The sequence below is a fragment of the Saccopteryx bilineata genome, chromosome 1 (genome assembly GCF_036850765.1).
Source record: "Saccopteryx bilineata isolate mSacBil1 chromosome 1, mSacBil1_pri_phased_curated, whole genome shotgun sequence".
NCBI classification, from domain to species: Eukaryota; Metazoa; Chordata; class Mammalia; order Chiroptera; family Emballonuridae; genus Saccopteryx; species Saccopteryx bilineata.
Genome location: NC_089490.1, coordinates 290,456,087 through 290,474,265, shown reverse-complemented (window position 1 = coordinate 290,474,265; position 18,179 = coordinate 290,456,087). Strand labels below are relative to the sequence as shown.

The following is an 18,179-nucleotide window of genomic DNA, read 5'->3' as shown; positions in this document are numbered from 1 at the left end:
TAAAAGACATTTTGGTAAATGTTCCTATCACTTTGAATGCAATCACTTTGAGTTTTTGCAAAGTCAGTGCTTTGTGATGTAAAACCATTTTATGCATCAGATACTTTCTATACTCCAAGTATGGCATCATATGATGTATTTTAATACGGTTTACATCTGTCTTGTTGTATGCTTCACAGGCTATGGAGAGCTCCACTGCCATTTAATACACTCAAGAGAAATATTGCTTCACCATTAATCTTATTTCTAAAGCTTATTTGTATTGACCTTTAAATCTTCTTAATAATAAAACAAAGAAAGTAAACAGATTGCTTACAAATCATTGTGGATCAAAGCATAAATGTCAATGCTGGAATACCGAGAATGCATTGTATTAGAGAAATAGAATTTAACCCTTTCATCCCAAACCACTTTATATAAAAAATATATCCTAAGTATAATTGATGCCGAACAGAAAGCAAAACAAAAACAAAAACGAAACTGAAAATTTTAAAATAAAGAAATAATATTCTAACAATAATATAACTATCTAAATAAAATTAAATAATTATAACTTTAAAGTATCTATTTTCTTACCATAATGTTGAGACATAACTACAAAGAGGAAGTATCATACTCAGATGTTTGAATAATCTATTCATTCATTAAGTCAAAGTCTTTGTTGATTATCTTAACTACAATATTCTGTTCTAGATATTGTGGAAACAGTAACAAAAAAAAAAAAGCAAAATTTCTTTCCTTTATGGAATTTATAAAAGGGACACAAAATGTATATACAATAAATAAATAAAGCATATTGGTAAAATAACATATTAGTGATGGATTCAAGAAATACCAGAATGAAACAAGGGTCTACTAAAGTTAGCTTCTGCAGGGAAAAGTATTCAAGGCAGAGGGAATGAGTAGAAAGGTCCTGGTGAAAGAGCAAAGCATATGACCTGTGTTGTAGTGGGAAGTGAAAAGAACACTTTGCTGGAAAGTCCACATTGTAGGGACTAGTGTGGGGGATTAGAGTATAACATAAAGTCAGAGAAGTCACCAGCAGTCATGAAACTATGTACAGAATTGTTAGTTCTTGTTAGACTTTAGGTTTTAATCAAAGTGAGATGAAAACTCACTGGACTATCTTGTACAGAAAAATCATATGATCTCACTGACATTTTAACAGAGTACCTGGGATATTTTGTTAAGAAAATACGCACCGGTAGGGAGGTGGACAGCAGTCAGAGGAATCATGGAGTTAGTTCTAGGCCTGCATACTGGGTATAGTTAGAAGTGGACACATTTCCCAGACACACCAACATGATCAAATTATTCTAGATAATAATATTCATTATATTACAAATTGGTTTGCTGTAGTAGTGTTTTTTTTTCTATTCTAGGAAATTCTAGTTGTTAGACCAATCTGTGGGGGAAAGAGAAGAGGTCTTCAGCTGAAGACACCCCTACTTTGGTTTTGCATTTTAATTTATTTTTACATTTGAACAGAATTAAATTTGAATAAATGGTGCCACTGTTCAAAATCATTTACATCAATTTATATTAAATTACTCTGGAAAAATTGACATGCAAAATTAAATACATCTCTATTTCATATAGAAATTATAATTCCTGAAAACTGTTAGAGTGCCAAAAAAAAAAAAAAAGCTTAATGTGTCCCTTCTATAGAACATGTTTGAAAGAAATTTACCATTATCTTTTCTTAAATTGTAGACATGTTACTAGACAAGCAATGTTTCTCAAAATTAGTCATTATTTTATGTAAAAGTGAGAAAATAACTATTTTGGTTGCTATAATTCATTAATTCCATCACATTAACTTTAAAATAAGGCAATATTTATAATGTTGTTTACTGACTTTTTTTATTTGTTTGTTTCAAGCTTTTGGAAACATGTCCAAAACATTGATGAAATGTTGGAAACCAGTTGAAACACAGTAAAGTTCAATCAAATAAAATAGAACTGCTTTCTCTTCATTCACGTTGAGAATTTTCAAGAAGTGAACTATGACAATATACCAATTTTTGCTACTGTTTCTACTCTGGGTATGCCTGCCACACTTCTGTTCTCCAGAGATAATGTTCAGAAGGACTCCTGTACCTCAACAAAGAATTTTAAGTCCACGCATACCTAGAAGTGATGGCAAAATTCTGCATCGTCAAAAACGTGGTTGGATGTGGAATCAATTTTTCTTACTGGAGGAATATACAGGATCTGATTATCAATATGTAGGCAAGGTAAGTCTTATTGAAATGGCAAATATTTACATTCTTTCTTAGGTGTCTTATTAAGGAACATTTGAAAGCCAAGACTCTCATTCTCATAAATTTGATTCTCTAAATATTTCTAAATAATTTTTGTTTATGGAATACAAATTGTAATTTGAAAAACTATGGAATCAATAAATGTAGCACAATAAAGGTAGGAATTCATTTAATAGAATTCTGTTTACAGACTCATGGATTAAGGAAATATTAAAAATTGCAATTTTAGAATTTGTACTAGAAATCAATGGTAGTGAGAAACTATGTCAGTATAGTCATTAAAGTGACAATGCTTATATATAGTATAAAATAGATATAATTTGCATTGCTGTTGACTTGACATGTTTAAAAGTTGTTTAATATTCTATAGAAGGAGAAAATCAATGCCATTAGAAATATAACCTCAGGCCAAAAAATTGCTTATTTATAAGAAAATTTATTCTAGATATGAGTGTTATTTATTTTTCTTAAGTCCCACAATGGATACATTTATATAAAGGAAAAATAAATAGGAAGACAAGCAGGCAAAAGTAGTTAACTTATTGCAATATGATGTGGACAAAGACAAATTTCATCTTATTTAATTATAAGAGTTAGCAAGGAAAATTAGTTGTGGTTAGAAATGGAAGAAGTATGACATACAGGTACTGTAACAATAAATACTTTTATACACTCGATTGTATTAATTTCCAATTTTCTTTCTTGGCATTACTTGCATCTAATCAAAGGTAGATAATACTTTAAGAAAGAACTCACTTTAATAGTTAGGGTTATTATTTTTATGGACAGTCTGAAAATATGTCAAGGAAAAAAGAGAAGTTATACATACCCCCAAAAGAAAAACAGATATAATCACATGTTAATACATCACATGTTAACACTGTAAAATTATGATAATATATTACTTTTATATTAACCTAAACTTTAATGGTTCCATTCAAATAATTAAAACTGTGGTAAAGGTTTTTATTGTAAGAAAAATTAGTTTTGGAGAATATATATTCATTGATTTTAAAATACTTTGATAATTTCTTTCCATATTTTACTTCAGTCTTTTTTTAATGTCTGGAAATGTGGAAAAGATGGCATTAAAGTTTAAATATCATGTTAACTAGAAGGATACAATAAAAAGAAAACAGTAACATAAACAATATTAGCAGAAGTTACAGAGAAGCAGACTCATCACAGGCTTCATTGGACTGGATGCCTAAGACCAGAGGGTTAAGGTAAATTTTATGTTGCTGCAATAAACAAGCTTTAGTTAATGAAACCAATCACATGAAAATATAATAATAGAAACCTGAACCATAGAAACTGTGAATAATTTATTTTGGTTCTTCCTGAACATAGCAGTTATTTGCTTATTTGCATCTATTTTCCTTCATCTAGGTCCTTAATGAGGATTTAATAAATGTTGGTGAATTGAATTGTCCTTACGTTATGTACTGTCTCATGATATTCAAGCTACTTCTTATGTACTTTCATTTGTTCTCTCCCCAAAGAATATGAACACCTTGAAATAAAAAACTTTCCTTTATATTGCTCTTTGTCTCTAGCTGTCAGATGGAGCTTGCTATTTACATGATTGAATTGATCTGATTTGTATTGAATTGAATTCCCAGTCATCTGATACCACGTGGCTCTTAGTAGGGAAAACTAGTCTAGAATTTTAAATCACTGTGAGCAATTAAAGCTGGTAAATAGTTTAGATTTATGTATCTTGATATGCAACACAAATTGTCTTTTTCCTTATTCTTCTGTACAAAGGCAAATCAGATAACTCCTTAATGATGGCAGGCATAAAAAATTTATGAAATGTGTTCACCAGTTCTTTCCTATAAAGTATATGCTAAACTGCTAGACTAACAGAAGTGTATCAGATGCTGCTGCTCTAAGTTTACATCAAATGTATACATTGTTTATTTTTAGCTTATAATTTAAGTCCATTTTGTATTTCTATCAATTACTTAGGTCATGATTTTTGAAATAGCTATTTAAAAAATTCTCTTGTTTATAGTATAGTATATACTTATATTAATTACTTATTAAGTATTTATATTACATTAATAACTTGAATGATTAAAAACCTTATTTTAGATATAAACATCAATTTGTATATGCCCAAAACAAAACATGCAATATAGAATATTTTAATAAATATACATTGCAAAGATTATAAATTGAGGCTAAGACATATTTTCTTCATGAAGTATAAAAAATTTTAAATCCCCCAGATATCTTTCCAATGTTACTTTTAACAAATATATTACATTCATCCTTCTTTCAGAAATTTACTTTCAGTTTTTGTTTTTTTTTAATGTAGCTTTGTGATATAGATGTAAATGATTCAATCACTCTAGGTTAGCCTAGATGTAGGAGTAATAATGTATGTTCCAGTTAGTAGACATGTGATATGGAAAATTATGATAGATACTCCATTGTAGTGAGAAAGGTATATTGGGCTCAGAATAGACAGTGGAGAGAATTACACTATTGAGTGAGGACCTGACTGAAAGCGTATGCAAGAAGGGGGAAATTTTTTTTCCTATTTTTTTAAATTTTAATGCAGTGACATTGATAAATCAGGGTACATATGTTCCGAGAAAACATCTCCAGATTTTTTTGACATTTGATTATGTTGCATACCCGTTACCAAAGTCAAATTGTCTTCCGTCACCTTCTATCTGGTTTTCTTTGTGCACATCCCTTCCCCCCACCCCCTCTCTCTCCTTCCTCACCTCCTCCCCACCCCTCCACCCCAACCCCCTGTTACCATCACATACTTGTCCATGTTTCTGAGTCTCATTTTTATGTCCCATCTATGTATGGGTTCATATATTTCTTAGTTGTTTTCTGATTTACTTATTTCACTCCGTATAATGTTATCAAGGTCCATCCATGTTATTGTAAATGATCCGATGTCATCATTTTTTATGGCTGAGTAGTATTCCATAGTATATATGTACTAAAGCTTTTTTATCCACTCGTCCTCTGATGGACACTTGGGCTGTTTCCAGGTCTTTGCTATTGTGAACAATGCTGCCATAAAGATGGAGGTGCATTTCTTGCATTTCTCCTTCTGGAACAGTTCTATGGTGCTCATGGGGTCTATCCCTAAAACTGGGATAGCTGGGTCAAAAGGCAGTTCGATTTTCAATTTTTTGAGGAATCTTCATACTGTTTTCCACAGAGGCTGTACCAATCCGCATTCCCACCAGCAGTGCAGGAGGATTCTCTTTTCTCCACATCCTCACCAGCACTTATTCTGTGTTGTTTTGTTGATGAGCGCCATTCTGACCAGTGTGAGGTGATATCTCATTGTGGTTTTAATTTGCATTTCTCTAATGATTAGTGATGTTGAACATTTTTTCATATGCCTATTGGCCAACTGTATGTCCTCTTTGGAGAAGTGTCTATTCATTTCTTTTGCCCATTTTTTGATTGGATTTTTTTTCTTCCTGGTGTTGAGATTTACAAGTTTTTTATAAATTTTCGTTATTAACCCCTTATCAGACATACTGTCAAATATGTTCTCCCATTGTGTAGTTTGTCTTTTAATTCTGTTCTTATTGTCTTTGGCCGAGCAAAAACTTTTTAGTTTGATATAGTCCCATTGTTTATCCTGTCTTTTATTTCACTTGCCTGTGGAGATAAATTAGCAAATATATCGCTGTGAGAGATGTCCGAGAGCTTACTGTCTCTGTTTTCTTCTAAGATGCTTATGGTTTCATGGCTTACATTTAAGTCTTTTATCCATTTTGAGTTTATTTTTGTGAATGGTGTAAGTTGGTGGTCTACTTTCATTTTTTCTCAGGTAGCTGTCCCGTTTTCCCAACACCATTTATTAAAGATGCTGTCTTTATTCCATTGTATGCCCTTACCTCCTTTGTCGAATATCAGTTGTCCATAGAGCTGTGGGTTTATTTCTGGGTTTTCCGTTCTGTTCCACTTCTCTATATGCCTGTTCTTATGCCAGTACCAGGCTGTTTTGAGTAGAATGGCCTTGTAGTATAACTTGATATCCAGATGTGTGATACCTCCCCCTCTATTCTTCTTTTTTAGGATTGCTGAGGCTATTCATGTTCTCTTTTGGTTCCGTATAAATTTATGGAATATGTGATCTGTATCTTTAAAGTATGTCATTGGTATTTAATTGGTATTGCATTGAATTTATGAATTGCTTTCTGTAATATAGACATTTTAATGATGTTTATTCTTTCTAACCATGAGCACGGTATATGCTTCCACTTGTTTGTATCTTCCTTGATTTCTTTTATCAATGTTTTATAATTTTCCAAGTACAAGTCGTTAGTCTCCTTGGTTAAATGTACTCCTAGGTACTTTATTTTTTAATAGTGAAGGGGATTTTTGTCTTAATTTCTCTTTCTGATTGTTCATTGCTTGTGTATAAAAATGCCTTTGATTTCTGAGTATTAGTTTTATATCCTGCCACTTTGATGAATTCATTTATCAGGTCCAGTAGTTTTTTGACTGCAACTTTAGGGTTTTCTATATACAATATCATATCATCTGCAAATAATGATAGTTTTACTTCTTCTTTTTCAACTTGAATGTCTTTTATTTCTTCTTCTTGTCTGATTGCTGTGGCTAGGACTTCCTGGACTATGTTGAATAAGAGTGGTGAAAGGGGGGCACTCCTGCCTTGTTCCTGATCTTAAGGGGATTGCTTTTAATTTTTGCCCATTGAGTATGATGTTGGCTGTGGGTTTGTCATAGATGGCCTTTATCATATTGAGGTTTGCTCCCTGTATTCCCACTTTGTTGAGAGTTTTGATCATGAATGGGTGCTGGATTTTATCAAATGCTTTTTCTGCATCTATTGAAATTATCATGTGGTTTTTCTCCTTCTTTTTGTTTATGTGATGAATCACATTGATTGATTTGCAAATATTGTACCAGCCTTGCCTCCCAAGAATAAATCCCACTTGATCATGGTGTATGATTTTTTCCATATATTGTTGGATCCAGTTTGCTAATATTTTGTTGAGGATTTTAGCATCTATATTCATCAGGGATATTGGCCTCTAATTTTCTTTCTTTGTGTTGTCTTTGACTGGTTTTGGAATCAGAATTATGCTTGCCTCATAAAAGAAGCTTGGAAGTCTTCCTTTCTCTGGAATTTTTTGAAATAGCTTGAGAAGGATAGGAGTTAGTTCTTCTTTGAATATTTGGTAGAAGCCATCTGGCCCTGGGCTTTTGTTTGTTGGGAGTTTTTTGATAACTGTTTCCATCTAATTTGTTGTAATCAGTCTGTTTAGGTTTTCTGAGTTTTCCAGATTGATTTTTGGAAGATTGTATGTTATAAGGAATTTGTCCATTTCAACTAGGTTGTCTAGTTTTTTGGCATACAGTTCTTCATAGTATTTTCTTACAGTATTTTATATTTCTGTTGTGTCAGTTCTTATTTCTGCACTCTCATTTCTAATTTTATTTATTTTAGTCCTCTCTCTCTTTTTCTTGGTGAGACTAGTTAAAGGTTCATCGATCCTGTTACCTTTTCAAAAAACTAGCTCCTAGTTTCATTGATCCTCTGTATTGTTTCTTTAGCCTCTATGTCATTTATTTCTGTTCTGATCTTTATTATTTCCTTCCTTCTACTACATTTGGGCTTTACTTGCTGTTCTTTTTCTAGTTCTTTTAGATGCAGGGTTAAGTTGTTTATTTGAGCTTTTTCTAGCTTCTTAAAATGACCTGTAGTGCTATGAACTTCCCTCTCAGTACTGCTTTCACTGTGTCCCATAAATTTTGAGTTGTTATATGCTCATTATCATTTGTTTCTAGAAATTTTTTTTATTTATTCTTTAATCTCATTGTTAATCCATTTGTTATTTAACAACCTGCTGTTTAGTTCCCATGTGTTTGAGAATTTTTGAGCTTTTCTGTTGTGGTTGATTTCTAGTTTCATGCCATTTTGATCAGAGAAAGTGCTTGATATGATTTCAGTCTTCTTAAATTTGTTGAGACCAATTTTGTGCCCTAACATGTGGTCTATCCTAGAGAGTGTACCATGGACACTTGAAAAGAATGTATATTTTGCTGCTTTAGGGTGAACGGTTCTGAAGATATCTATTAAATCGAGTTGATTTAGTGTGTCCTTTAAGTCTGCTGTTTCTTTGTTAATTTTCTTTCTTGAAGATCTATCTAGTGATGTTAGTGAGGTATTAAAATCCCCTACTATTATAGTATTGCTGTTGATCTCACCCTTTATATACATCAATGTCTGTTTTATATATTTAGGTACTCCTATATTAGGTGTGTAGATATTTATAATAGTTATATCTTCCTGTTGGATTGCTCCCTTTATCATTATGTAATAGCCTTCTTTATCTCTTACTATATTCTTTGTTTTAAAGTCTATTTTGTCTGATATAAGTATTGCTACCCTAGCTTTTTTTTATTTCCATTTGCATGAAATGTTTTTTTATATCTTTACCTTAAGTCTATGTACATCTTTTGTTTTAAGGTGTGTCTCTGGTAGACAGCATATGTATGGGTCCTGTTTTCTTATCCATGCAGCTATCCTATGTCTTTTGATTGGATCATTTAATCCATTTACATTTAAGGTTATTATTGATATGTAGTTGTTTATTGCCATTTTATTCTTTAAAGCTGTATTCTTCTTTTGCTATATTATTTCCCACTTTGATCTGTTTACACCATGCCCCTTAACATTTCCTGTTTGGTTTGGTTGTAATAAATTTCTTGAGTTTTTTTTTTGTTTGTTTTTGTTTTTATTTTTGGTCTGGAAAGCTTTTTATTTCTCCTTCAATTTTAAACAGTAGCCTTACTGGATAAAGTAGTCTTAGTTGTAGGTTCTTGTTCTGCATTACTTTGAATATTTCTTTCCATTCCTTTCTGACCTCAAGTGTTTCTGTTGAGAAGCCTGATGTCATCCTTATGGGGGCTCCTTTGTAGGTGATAGCCTTTTTTTCTCTAGCAGCTTTTAATATTTTCTCTTTATCACTTAGCTTTGGTATTTTAATTATGATGTGTCTTGGTGTAGGTTTCTTTTGGTTTCTCTTTAATGGAGTTCTCTGTGCTTCTTGAACTTGTGAGTTTCTCCTCCATTAATTTAGGGAAGTTTTCAGTTATGATACGATTGAACAAATTCTCTATCCCTTGTTTTTTCTCTTCCTTTTCAGGAACCCCTATGATGCGGATGTTATTTCTCTTTATATTGTCACAGAGCTCTCTAAGAGTTTCCTCAGACTTTTTGAGTCTCTTTTCTTTTTTCTTCTCTGCTTTCATGCCTTCATTCCAGTTGTCCTCCAACTCACTGATTCAATCCTCAGCTCTATCCTTCTTGGTTTTAATTCCTTCCATTGTGGTCTTCATTTCTGATATTGTATTTGTCATCTCCGTCTGATTCTTTTTTAATATTTCAGTATCCTTTTTTATACATGCTATTACTTTATTTGGGTGTTCGTAATCACCATCTATTGTTGTTCTAAGATCCCTAAGCATTCTTATAATCATTATTTTGAACTCCGCATCTGGAAGTTTGGTTATTTCCATATCACTCAGTTTATTTCCTGGATGTTTCTCTTGTGGTTTTATTTGGATTGCACTTCTTTGTCTTCCCATTATATCTGTGTGTTTTGTTTGTAGAGCTGGTTGAGTTTAGGCTTGGTGTTGTCTGCCTCCAGTTTTCAATTTTGTTATTTCTAGGTCTTCTTGGATTGGCATCAGCTATTATGTGTAATCCACTTTCAGATTTGGGCCACTTAGAGGTCTTGATTTGTTTGTTTTCTTAACAGGTGATTGTCTTGTTTGCTGATCTCAACAGGGGGCTTATTTGAAACTGTATCCAGGAATTTGGTGGGTGTAACCTGAGACTTTGAAGTCCTCTTCTGCCAGTTAATCTTTCTGGAGCAGGTTGCTTTTTCAGCTTCAGTAGGGGGAGGTGTATCTCAGATCTCCATGAAGACCTGAGTTACTGCCCCTCCTCCCCACTTCTTGTTTTCAGCTTGCCTTGTTGCACTGATTGGAGATCTGTGCCCTGGATGCACTTTGACTTTTGTTTTGTGGAACGATTAGCCCCTCCCCCAGCTATGGCCACCTCCAGTACTGAATGAGTCAGCTTTTCAGGTTGTCACCTGCATTCCTCTGCCCTTCACCGTCTGTCTCTCTCACTCCCCTTTCTTTTTGAAAAACAAGTTGGCTCTTTCAACACACCTCGTTCCCTGGTCACCAGGCAAGTGGCTGTGAGTGTATTTACTGTTCTTTTCCTTGGAGTGAGATCCCTTCTGGGCTCTCAACTTCACCCTCCCTCTGTTCCTGTAAGCAGGGGAGATTCAGGAGCTCTCTACCAGGTTTGTTGTGGCTTCTTCTTTGCTCCTTGGTTTTTGCGAGCTGTTCTTGTAGTCCAGATTTGGTTCTTCATGCTTATTTTTTTATAAATTAGTTTGTAATCCAATTCGGTGAGTGAGCTGGGAGTCTGTGCATCTGTCTACTCTGCTGCCATCTTCAGGTCCCCTGGAAAATTTTAAATACAACAAAATTAGCCACAAATCTTACAAAAAAATGAATGATGTATAATTTCTCAGATAAAAAGCCATTTTGGGCCTGACCAGGAGGTAATGAAATGGATAGAGTGTCGGACTGGGACATAGAGGACCTAGATTCAAAAGCCTGAGGTCACCAACTTGAGCGTGGGCTCACCAGCTGTAGTGCAGGGTTTCTGGCTTGAGTGTGGGATCATAGACATAACCACATGGTTGCTGACTTCAGCCCAAATGCTGGCTTGAAGCCCACGGTTGCTGGCAAGAACCCAAGTTGCTGGCCTGAGCAATGGGTCACTTGTTCTGCTGTAGCCCCCCAGTCAAGGCACATATGAGAAAGCAATCATAGTACAACTAGTGTGCCACAACAAAAAATTAATGCTTCTCATCTCTCTCCCTTCCTGTCTGTCCCTGTCGGTCCTTGATTCTGTCTCTCTTTCTCTGCCTCTGTCAAAAAAAAAAAAAGCCATTCTTGCTTAAAATGTTATAGCAAAAAAAAAACACCCTTACTTCTCATTGGGTTAAAGCAGAGAGAAACTTAGGAAAAGAATATAATTGCCAATTAAAAGACCTAGGATATGACTTTGTTTCTGCCACTAATATTCTGTCAGTGGTTTAAATCAACTATCTTCTCTTGGCCTTTATGCTCTCATTTATTAATTTTATATATATGTATATATATAATATTCATTTATATATGTTCATTTATATGTTTAACATGCATTATATTTTTATATTATATATTTTTAATGTGATTATATACATCATACATGTAAAATATATGAACATTTAAAAACCCATTCAGGAAAAAATAAGAAATGAGAGGTTCTTATAGAATTATTTCAATCAAAATATCAATAATACCAAGATTGAAAAATGCTGCCTTAGATCTTATTTGCTGGAACCTTCTATATTTTTCTCAAGACTTGATTTTCATTCTAGTTCTTTCAGGGTGGTTGCTTCTAAATCAGCTTTGAATTATAATCATGTTCCTCTCCTTCTGAGTTTATCCAGCTTAGGTTTCTCTGCAGGCCATCTCTTCTCCATGTTTATTTAATCCATAAGGCATGGATATGATCACTTGAATCATCCTTTTGTGTAGACTTGTGGGTCCCTTATACCCACTGTGAACAAAGTGTTAATTCATTTTCTCAATAAATATCTAAAAAACTTTCTAGATACTACTCCGGTATTATGTATAAAGTGGTGAAAATACAATATCTCTACCCACAAAGTACCTGACTTTTAGAGAAGGAGAAAGTAATAAATAAAGGTAACAGGAAGTTATGGGGCTCTTTTTGTCTCAGATATGGCAGTGGCTCCAAAAGTCAAGAATGAAACAGTAAGTGCCAAATCTGCCGTGTGCCGTCTCTGAGGTATTTGTAAGTAAGGTGGAAATAAAGTACTTTCTGGTTTTGCAATGCATGAATTAATTTTATTAAATGTTGATATTGTAAATACAAGGTATTTGCTTTTATTTTTTATTTATCTGTTTATGTGTTTGGAAGGATGATTTTTTAAATCTTTATTAATTTTTTAGAGATAGAGGAAGAGAGAGAGAAAAAGAGAGAGAGAGAAAAATGTTAACTTGTTGTTCTGCTTATTTATGCCGTCTTTGGTTGATTTTTGTATGTGCCCTGACCTGAAATCTAACCTGGAACCTCAACATGTCAAGACAACACTAAACAACTGAGCCACCTGGCCAGGCCTGGAAGGGTGTTTTTAATTCAAATTTTATTTTTCAATTACAGTTTGCACTCAATATTATTCTGTATTAGTCTCAGGTTATAGCATAGTGGTTAGATAATCATATACTTGACAAAGTGATCTCCCTAATATTTTGAGTATCCACCAAGCATAGTTATACCATTGACTATGTTTCCTACCTGTGCTTTACATTCCTGTGACTATTTTGTAATTACCAATCTGTATTTAATCCCTTCACCTTTATCTCAGTCCTCCTCACTCCTCCCCTCTGGCAACCATCATTCTGTTCTCTGTATCTGTGAGTCTATTTTTATTTTATTTTGTTCTTTAGAATTGACATATAAGTGAAATCATATGATATTTGTCTTTTTATGACTGACTTATTTCACTTAGCATAAGTTACAAATGGTAAAATTTTATTCTTTTTATGACTAAATAATATTTTTTGATACATGTACCACAACATTTTTTAATAGTTTTATTTAGACAATTAATCTTAACAGGGTGACATCAGTCAACTAGAGCACATAGATTTGGAGAAAACATCTTCAGATCATTTTGACATTCGTGTATGTTGTATACCCATCACCCAAAGTCAAATCATCCTCTGTCACCCTTCATTTGGTTTTCCTTATGCCTCTCCCCTCTCCCCATCCCCTCCCTCTACTCCCTTCCCCTCCCCTGATAACCACTGCACCCTTATCTATGTCCATGAGTTTCAATTTTGGTACCACAACATTTTTACCCACTGATCTATTGATAGACACTTGAGTTGCTTCCATATCTTGGCTATTGTAAATAATACTGCAATGAACACAAGGGTGCATATATTCTTTTGTATTAGTGTTTTAGGTTTCTTTAGATGTAAACCCAGAAGTGGAATTGCTGTGTCATAAGGCAGTTCCAGTTTTAATTTTTTGAGAAACCTTCATACTATTTTCCACACATTTTATGGCTGCACCAATCTATATTCACCAACAGTGCATGAGGGTTCTTTTTCCTCTACATCCTGGCCCCTAGTTGTTCTTTGTTGATTTACTGATGATGGTCATACTGAGAGATATGAAGTGCTATCTCATTTTGGTTTTACTTTGCATTTCTCTAATGGTTAGTTACATTGAACATCTTTTGACATGTCTATTGGCATGTCCTCTCTGGAGAAGTTCCCGGCATAACAACAGACACATAGGTCACTGGAACAGAATAGAAGGCCTAGAAATTAACCTATGCCTATATGGTTAATTAATACATGTCAAAGGAGGCAAGAAAATACAATGGGGGTAAAGACACCCTATTCAATAAATAGTGTTGGGAAAATTGGACAAATACATGCAAAAAAAATGAAACTAGACTACCTTCTTACACCATATACAAGAATAAACTCAAAATGGATTAAAGACTAAGTGTGAGACTTGAACCCATAAAACTTCTACAAGAAAACATTGGTAGTAACATCTTGACATTTCTCTTAGCAATATTTTTTTCCATCCAGAGAAACAGAAAAATAAAATATACAAATAGGACTGCATCAAACTAAAAAGTTTTTTGCACAATAAAAGAAACCAGCCACAGACCAAAAAGACAACCTACTGAATAAGAGGAGACATGTGCCAATAATAAATCTGGTCATGGGTTAACCTCCAAAATTTATAATGGACTCATACAACTCAATAGCAGAGATTAAAAACAATCAATCCAATTAAAAAATGGGCAGAGGTCCTGGAAGGGTATTTTATATATAATGCTTCACAAAGAAGGGGTCATTAGAAATTTCTAGATGCACAATCTCCCAGAAACTGTAAAAACATGATCCATGAAAGAATAACCCAACTTTAAATGTTCACAAATCCCAGAAATACCAACTTTCCACCACATTAGACTGTATCTCCTTTCCTCATTACTACATGAGCACAAGTCCAACCTGGCTATCCCGGGTAAGGGATAGTTAGATGGGGATAGAGGGGAACTGTCTTGACCTTCCACCACAGTCGTCTTTGGGTGAATTAGCTCAAGTGAGCACTGCAGAAACTTCATGTTACATGAGAGTTCAGACAGTTGGAAACCCTCACTTGGATAATTTAAAAACTGTAATATTATTGAAACTAAAAATCCTCAGGCTACTTTTTAAATCCTCAGTATGACCGAAAACAAACAAAAAAACATTTTGCTGTTCAAGACATATAGACCTTATTATAGTGGTAGAATGGGGTTGGGAGGGGTCTTGTATAATTTTTTTTCTACTTGAACCCAATTAATTACAGAAAAAATAAAAAGAAACATGAAACAAAAACACAGGAGGTAATTTTAGTTAGGAAAAGGCCTGGGAGAAAATAATCAGGATGATTTAAAAGACCTTCCTGATGAGAAAACGTTTACACATTTAGATGAGTATAAACATTATTCCCTTAGAGGTAAAGACAACACAATTTAAGGTGAACCTGCATGAACATTTACAGGAATTTTTTTTAATAACCCTCAATAAAAGAGTAATAACAGCATTTTTAAATAGAGGCATAGCCTGCAAAACCTGAGGTTTGACAGACCACCTCTTGGTTTTTAATTCTCAAAATATGTAATAATGTTTATATCTTTTGATACAATGATATTTTAGCCAGTAGTTATATAGTGAAATGTTTCCATCCTCAAAGCTCACTATAATATTTAGGAAGATTTTGCATTCCAGATACACCCGGTAGAGCTTCAAAATCACCGATAGATGGTTTGAAAATTAACAAATGTTGTCAAAAAGAACAGCCATCTAAGATTTTGTAAGAACTTAGAGAACTCATGCTAATTCCTATGAAACTTGAAGCAATCAGGTAACACTGGTTTAAGCATTTTACATACAAACATTATAGCATGTTAATTATATATAGAGATTTTTTACTGTGCTTTAGTTACTTTTTGGGAAATTAGTACTGAGTTTTGGTTTAATGTGTAAAAATTATATATTTCCCATTTAAAATTCTGGGAAATAGGTTTCTCATGAACATTTTAAGCAAAATATCAATTGTTAACTGTTAAAAAAATACAATGTAAAGGAAATTAGGTATGGGATGTTCATAAAGAACTCACAACCACAACCATTCTTTTACTTACAATTTTTTTATAGTAGTAGCGATATATATTTAATAAACTCTCTGATGAAGTTATTTATATACTATGTTATCAGATATTAAAATTATTCATGTATGTATGGAACAAGTTTACTTTAGAATCTTCACTGATAGTAACCAACAATAACCAACAACAATAAAGCCCAGCACCTAAACACAAAACCACACTCAAAAAGACTGCTCATACTGTGCTCTAGTGAACTGTGGGGAGTCCAGTTTCCAGCTCTCCTCCTTTCCCCCTTAAATTTCTAGCCCAGACATGCTGTAAGTGTTGTCTTCTTTCTTATCACAGCCTCATTTTTATACATTTCTGTCTCATATTCACCAATTTACTCATCTCTACATAGAATCTTCTTCATCTCTTTTTCTGTTTTATTTTTTTTTAGTTTGTCATATAGCATCTTTTAAAATTCACCTCCTTATATTATGCATCTTAAATTTATTTTTATTGGAATATGTTTAGATAAGAGGTAATTATGGATTTACATTGTAAAAGCTATCATTTCTTGGTTATAGACCGATGAATTAAAGATAAATTTACAAAGACTACTAATAGTTGGAAGTAGATTGAGTGATTAATAGTTGGAAGAAGATAGAAGGACTTTGACAATAGCAGACTGATAATAATAATAAAAAGACTTAAAAATTTTTCTGTACCAAATAAATTTAGAAAAACATTACCTACTATATTAAGATATTCAAATTCAAATAAAAATTCAATCCATTGTTTTTTAAATATAGACTTTTAGGAACTGTAATCATTTTATAATGAAGATTATATAAAAATTGAGTACGTGAGTTTTAGCAAAAATCCATGATAAATCTTCATAGATAAAAAGTGTATTAAATCACAAAAATTTGCTCTGCAGAAACTATCTCAATATAATTTTTCAGTAATAGGAGTGTGTGTATGATGGCCATGAAGCAGGAAAATTATTTTTATGGTATTATAAATTTCTACCAAAGCCCTCCTATTTTTTTTTCTTGGAGACAATATATAATTACTATATATTGAATTAAGTTCTGTCCCCATTGTACTAAAGAATAATATTCTTCCAGTAAAGAAAATGAAAATGTGGAATGTATGTTACTGTGTTTGCTGATTAATGTCTCACTTGGTATCTGTTCATAATCTTAGTTGCTTATGAAAGAATGACTAGAAGAGGAGGAAACATTTTAGTACGTTTTCTGAAGTAAATTCTTAAATACAGTTAAATAATCATTAAATCTGTACAACCATTTTATTAAAGTATATTACTTAATATTTTATTATATTATCATTATGTTGCTAATTGAATAACTACATTCCATTGCTTCTGTTAATTGTAACTAACAATTAAAAAGAAAAGCATGTGAGTTTCCAGGTTCATGAACAAAATCTAGAGTCTGGAGCACTAATTTTGTTGGAAGATAAAAAACAAACCTTTGGTTCTCTCCTTAGAACCCTAATCAACAATTGGCAAAAGAAATGTTATACAAATTTAAGAATCCTTTTCAGTAATTCTTTTTACTAATTTCACATTTAAAACTATATACTTTATGTATTTATAGATTACATGAAACTGTTCACTTTAGAATTTTAAATTAAGACGTTCAATTTTAGCCCAGGATTAACTTTATTTTACTACATAAGAAATTGAGCTATAAGAATGTGTACTTTTATAGAAATTTTTCTAAAGGAACAGTTTCTATTTTGGCTGTTGCTTAGCTTAAATTGCATCCCTGAACTTCTCCACTCAGTGGTATCTTTTCCAAATACCCCAAAAAAGCTCCCAGACCACTGAGTTTTTCCACTTCTCTTGACACCTATTCTGTTACTACCAGCCAGCTTTCAAATTTAGCAGCAAATTTAGTTTGCATGTGGCTGCTGTTTGTATGTGTCTGGTTATCCGGAGTGCAGCAGAGCAGAGGGATGGAATTGGAAATCCTGAACTTAACTTCTTCCTCTGAGACAGTTCAACATTCTCTGCACTCTATTTCTTCTTACATCGTAGACATTTCATCAGAGTTGTCATTTGCCTCTGTTATAAAATAAGTATACTATTTATTAGTGTATACGCTGGCAATGAAATCTTCATCTTTATCTGAAGGTATTTTGGCTCTGTGTTAATTTAACTTCTGTGGGTATGATTTAAAAATGGCAGCCACTTGGGGTGGCATTTCTCTCCCCTGGATAATTACTAGATTGTTGGTTTTGATAAATCGGCTGATGGTCTGCCTCTTTTGAAGATAATCAGCCTATTTTTGTCTGACTTCTTCAAGTTTGTTTCTTATGGTTCTTGGGTTCACTTACATATTTTTAATCTGGCTTAAAGTATCAGTGAGCTCTAGACTGTAGTCAATTGCTTTTTCTCTCTATCTTCAGTTTACTTAGGCATTGTTTTCCCTTCATTCCTCTTGCTTTGTCTATGGTGAGGTAATTTTCTCTCTGGTTCCAAAGCATGAGCAGCTGGTTTCACTTGTTTAATGTTTCTATGTTTAGGCTCCATCTTTGGCCTTGAATTGTATACCTGTTACCTCAAGAGGAAAACAAAGCTGAAAGGCAAGTTTTTCTCTATAAATGCATTCTC

At 33.1% G+C, this 18,179-nt stretch overlaps 1 protein-coding gene across 1 annotated transcript in view; it reads left to right on the top strand.

Moving 5' to 3' along the window:
* LOC136313582 (cadherin-10) overlaps positions 1 to 18,179 on the top strand; it is a 161,836-nt gene that overhangs the window by 67,700 nt on the left and 75,957 nt on the right. The window contains exon 2 of the mRNA XM_066244116.1: positions 1,882 to 2,237. Within this exon, the coding sequence (XP_066100213.1) occupies positions 2,007 to 2,237 (231 nt within the window). The 5' untranslated portion in view covers positions 1,882 to 2,006. The remainder of the gene's footprint in view (positions 1 to 1,881; positions 2,238 to 18,179) is intronic.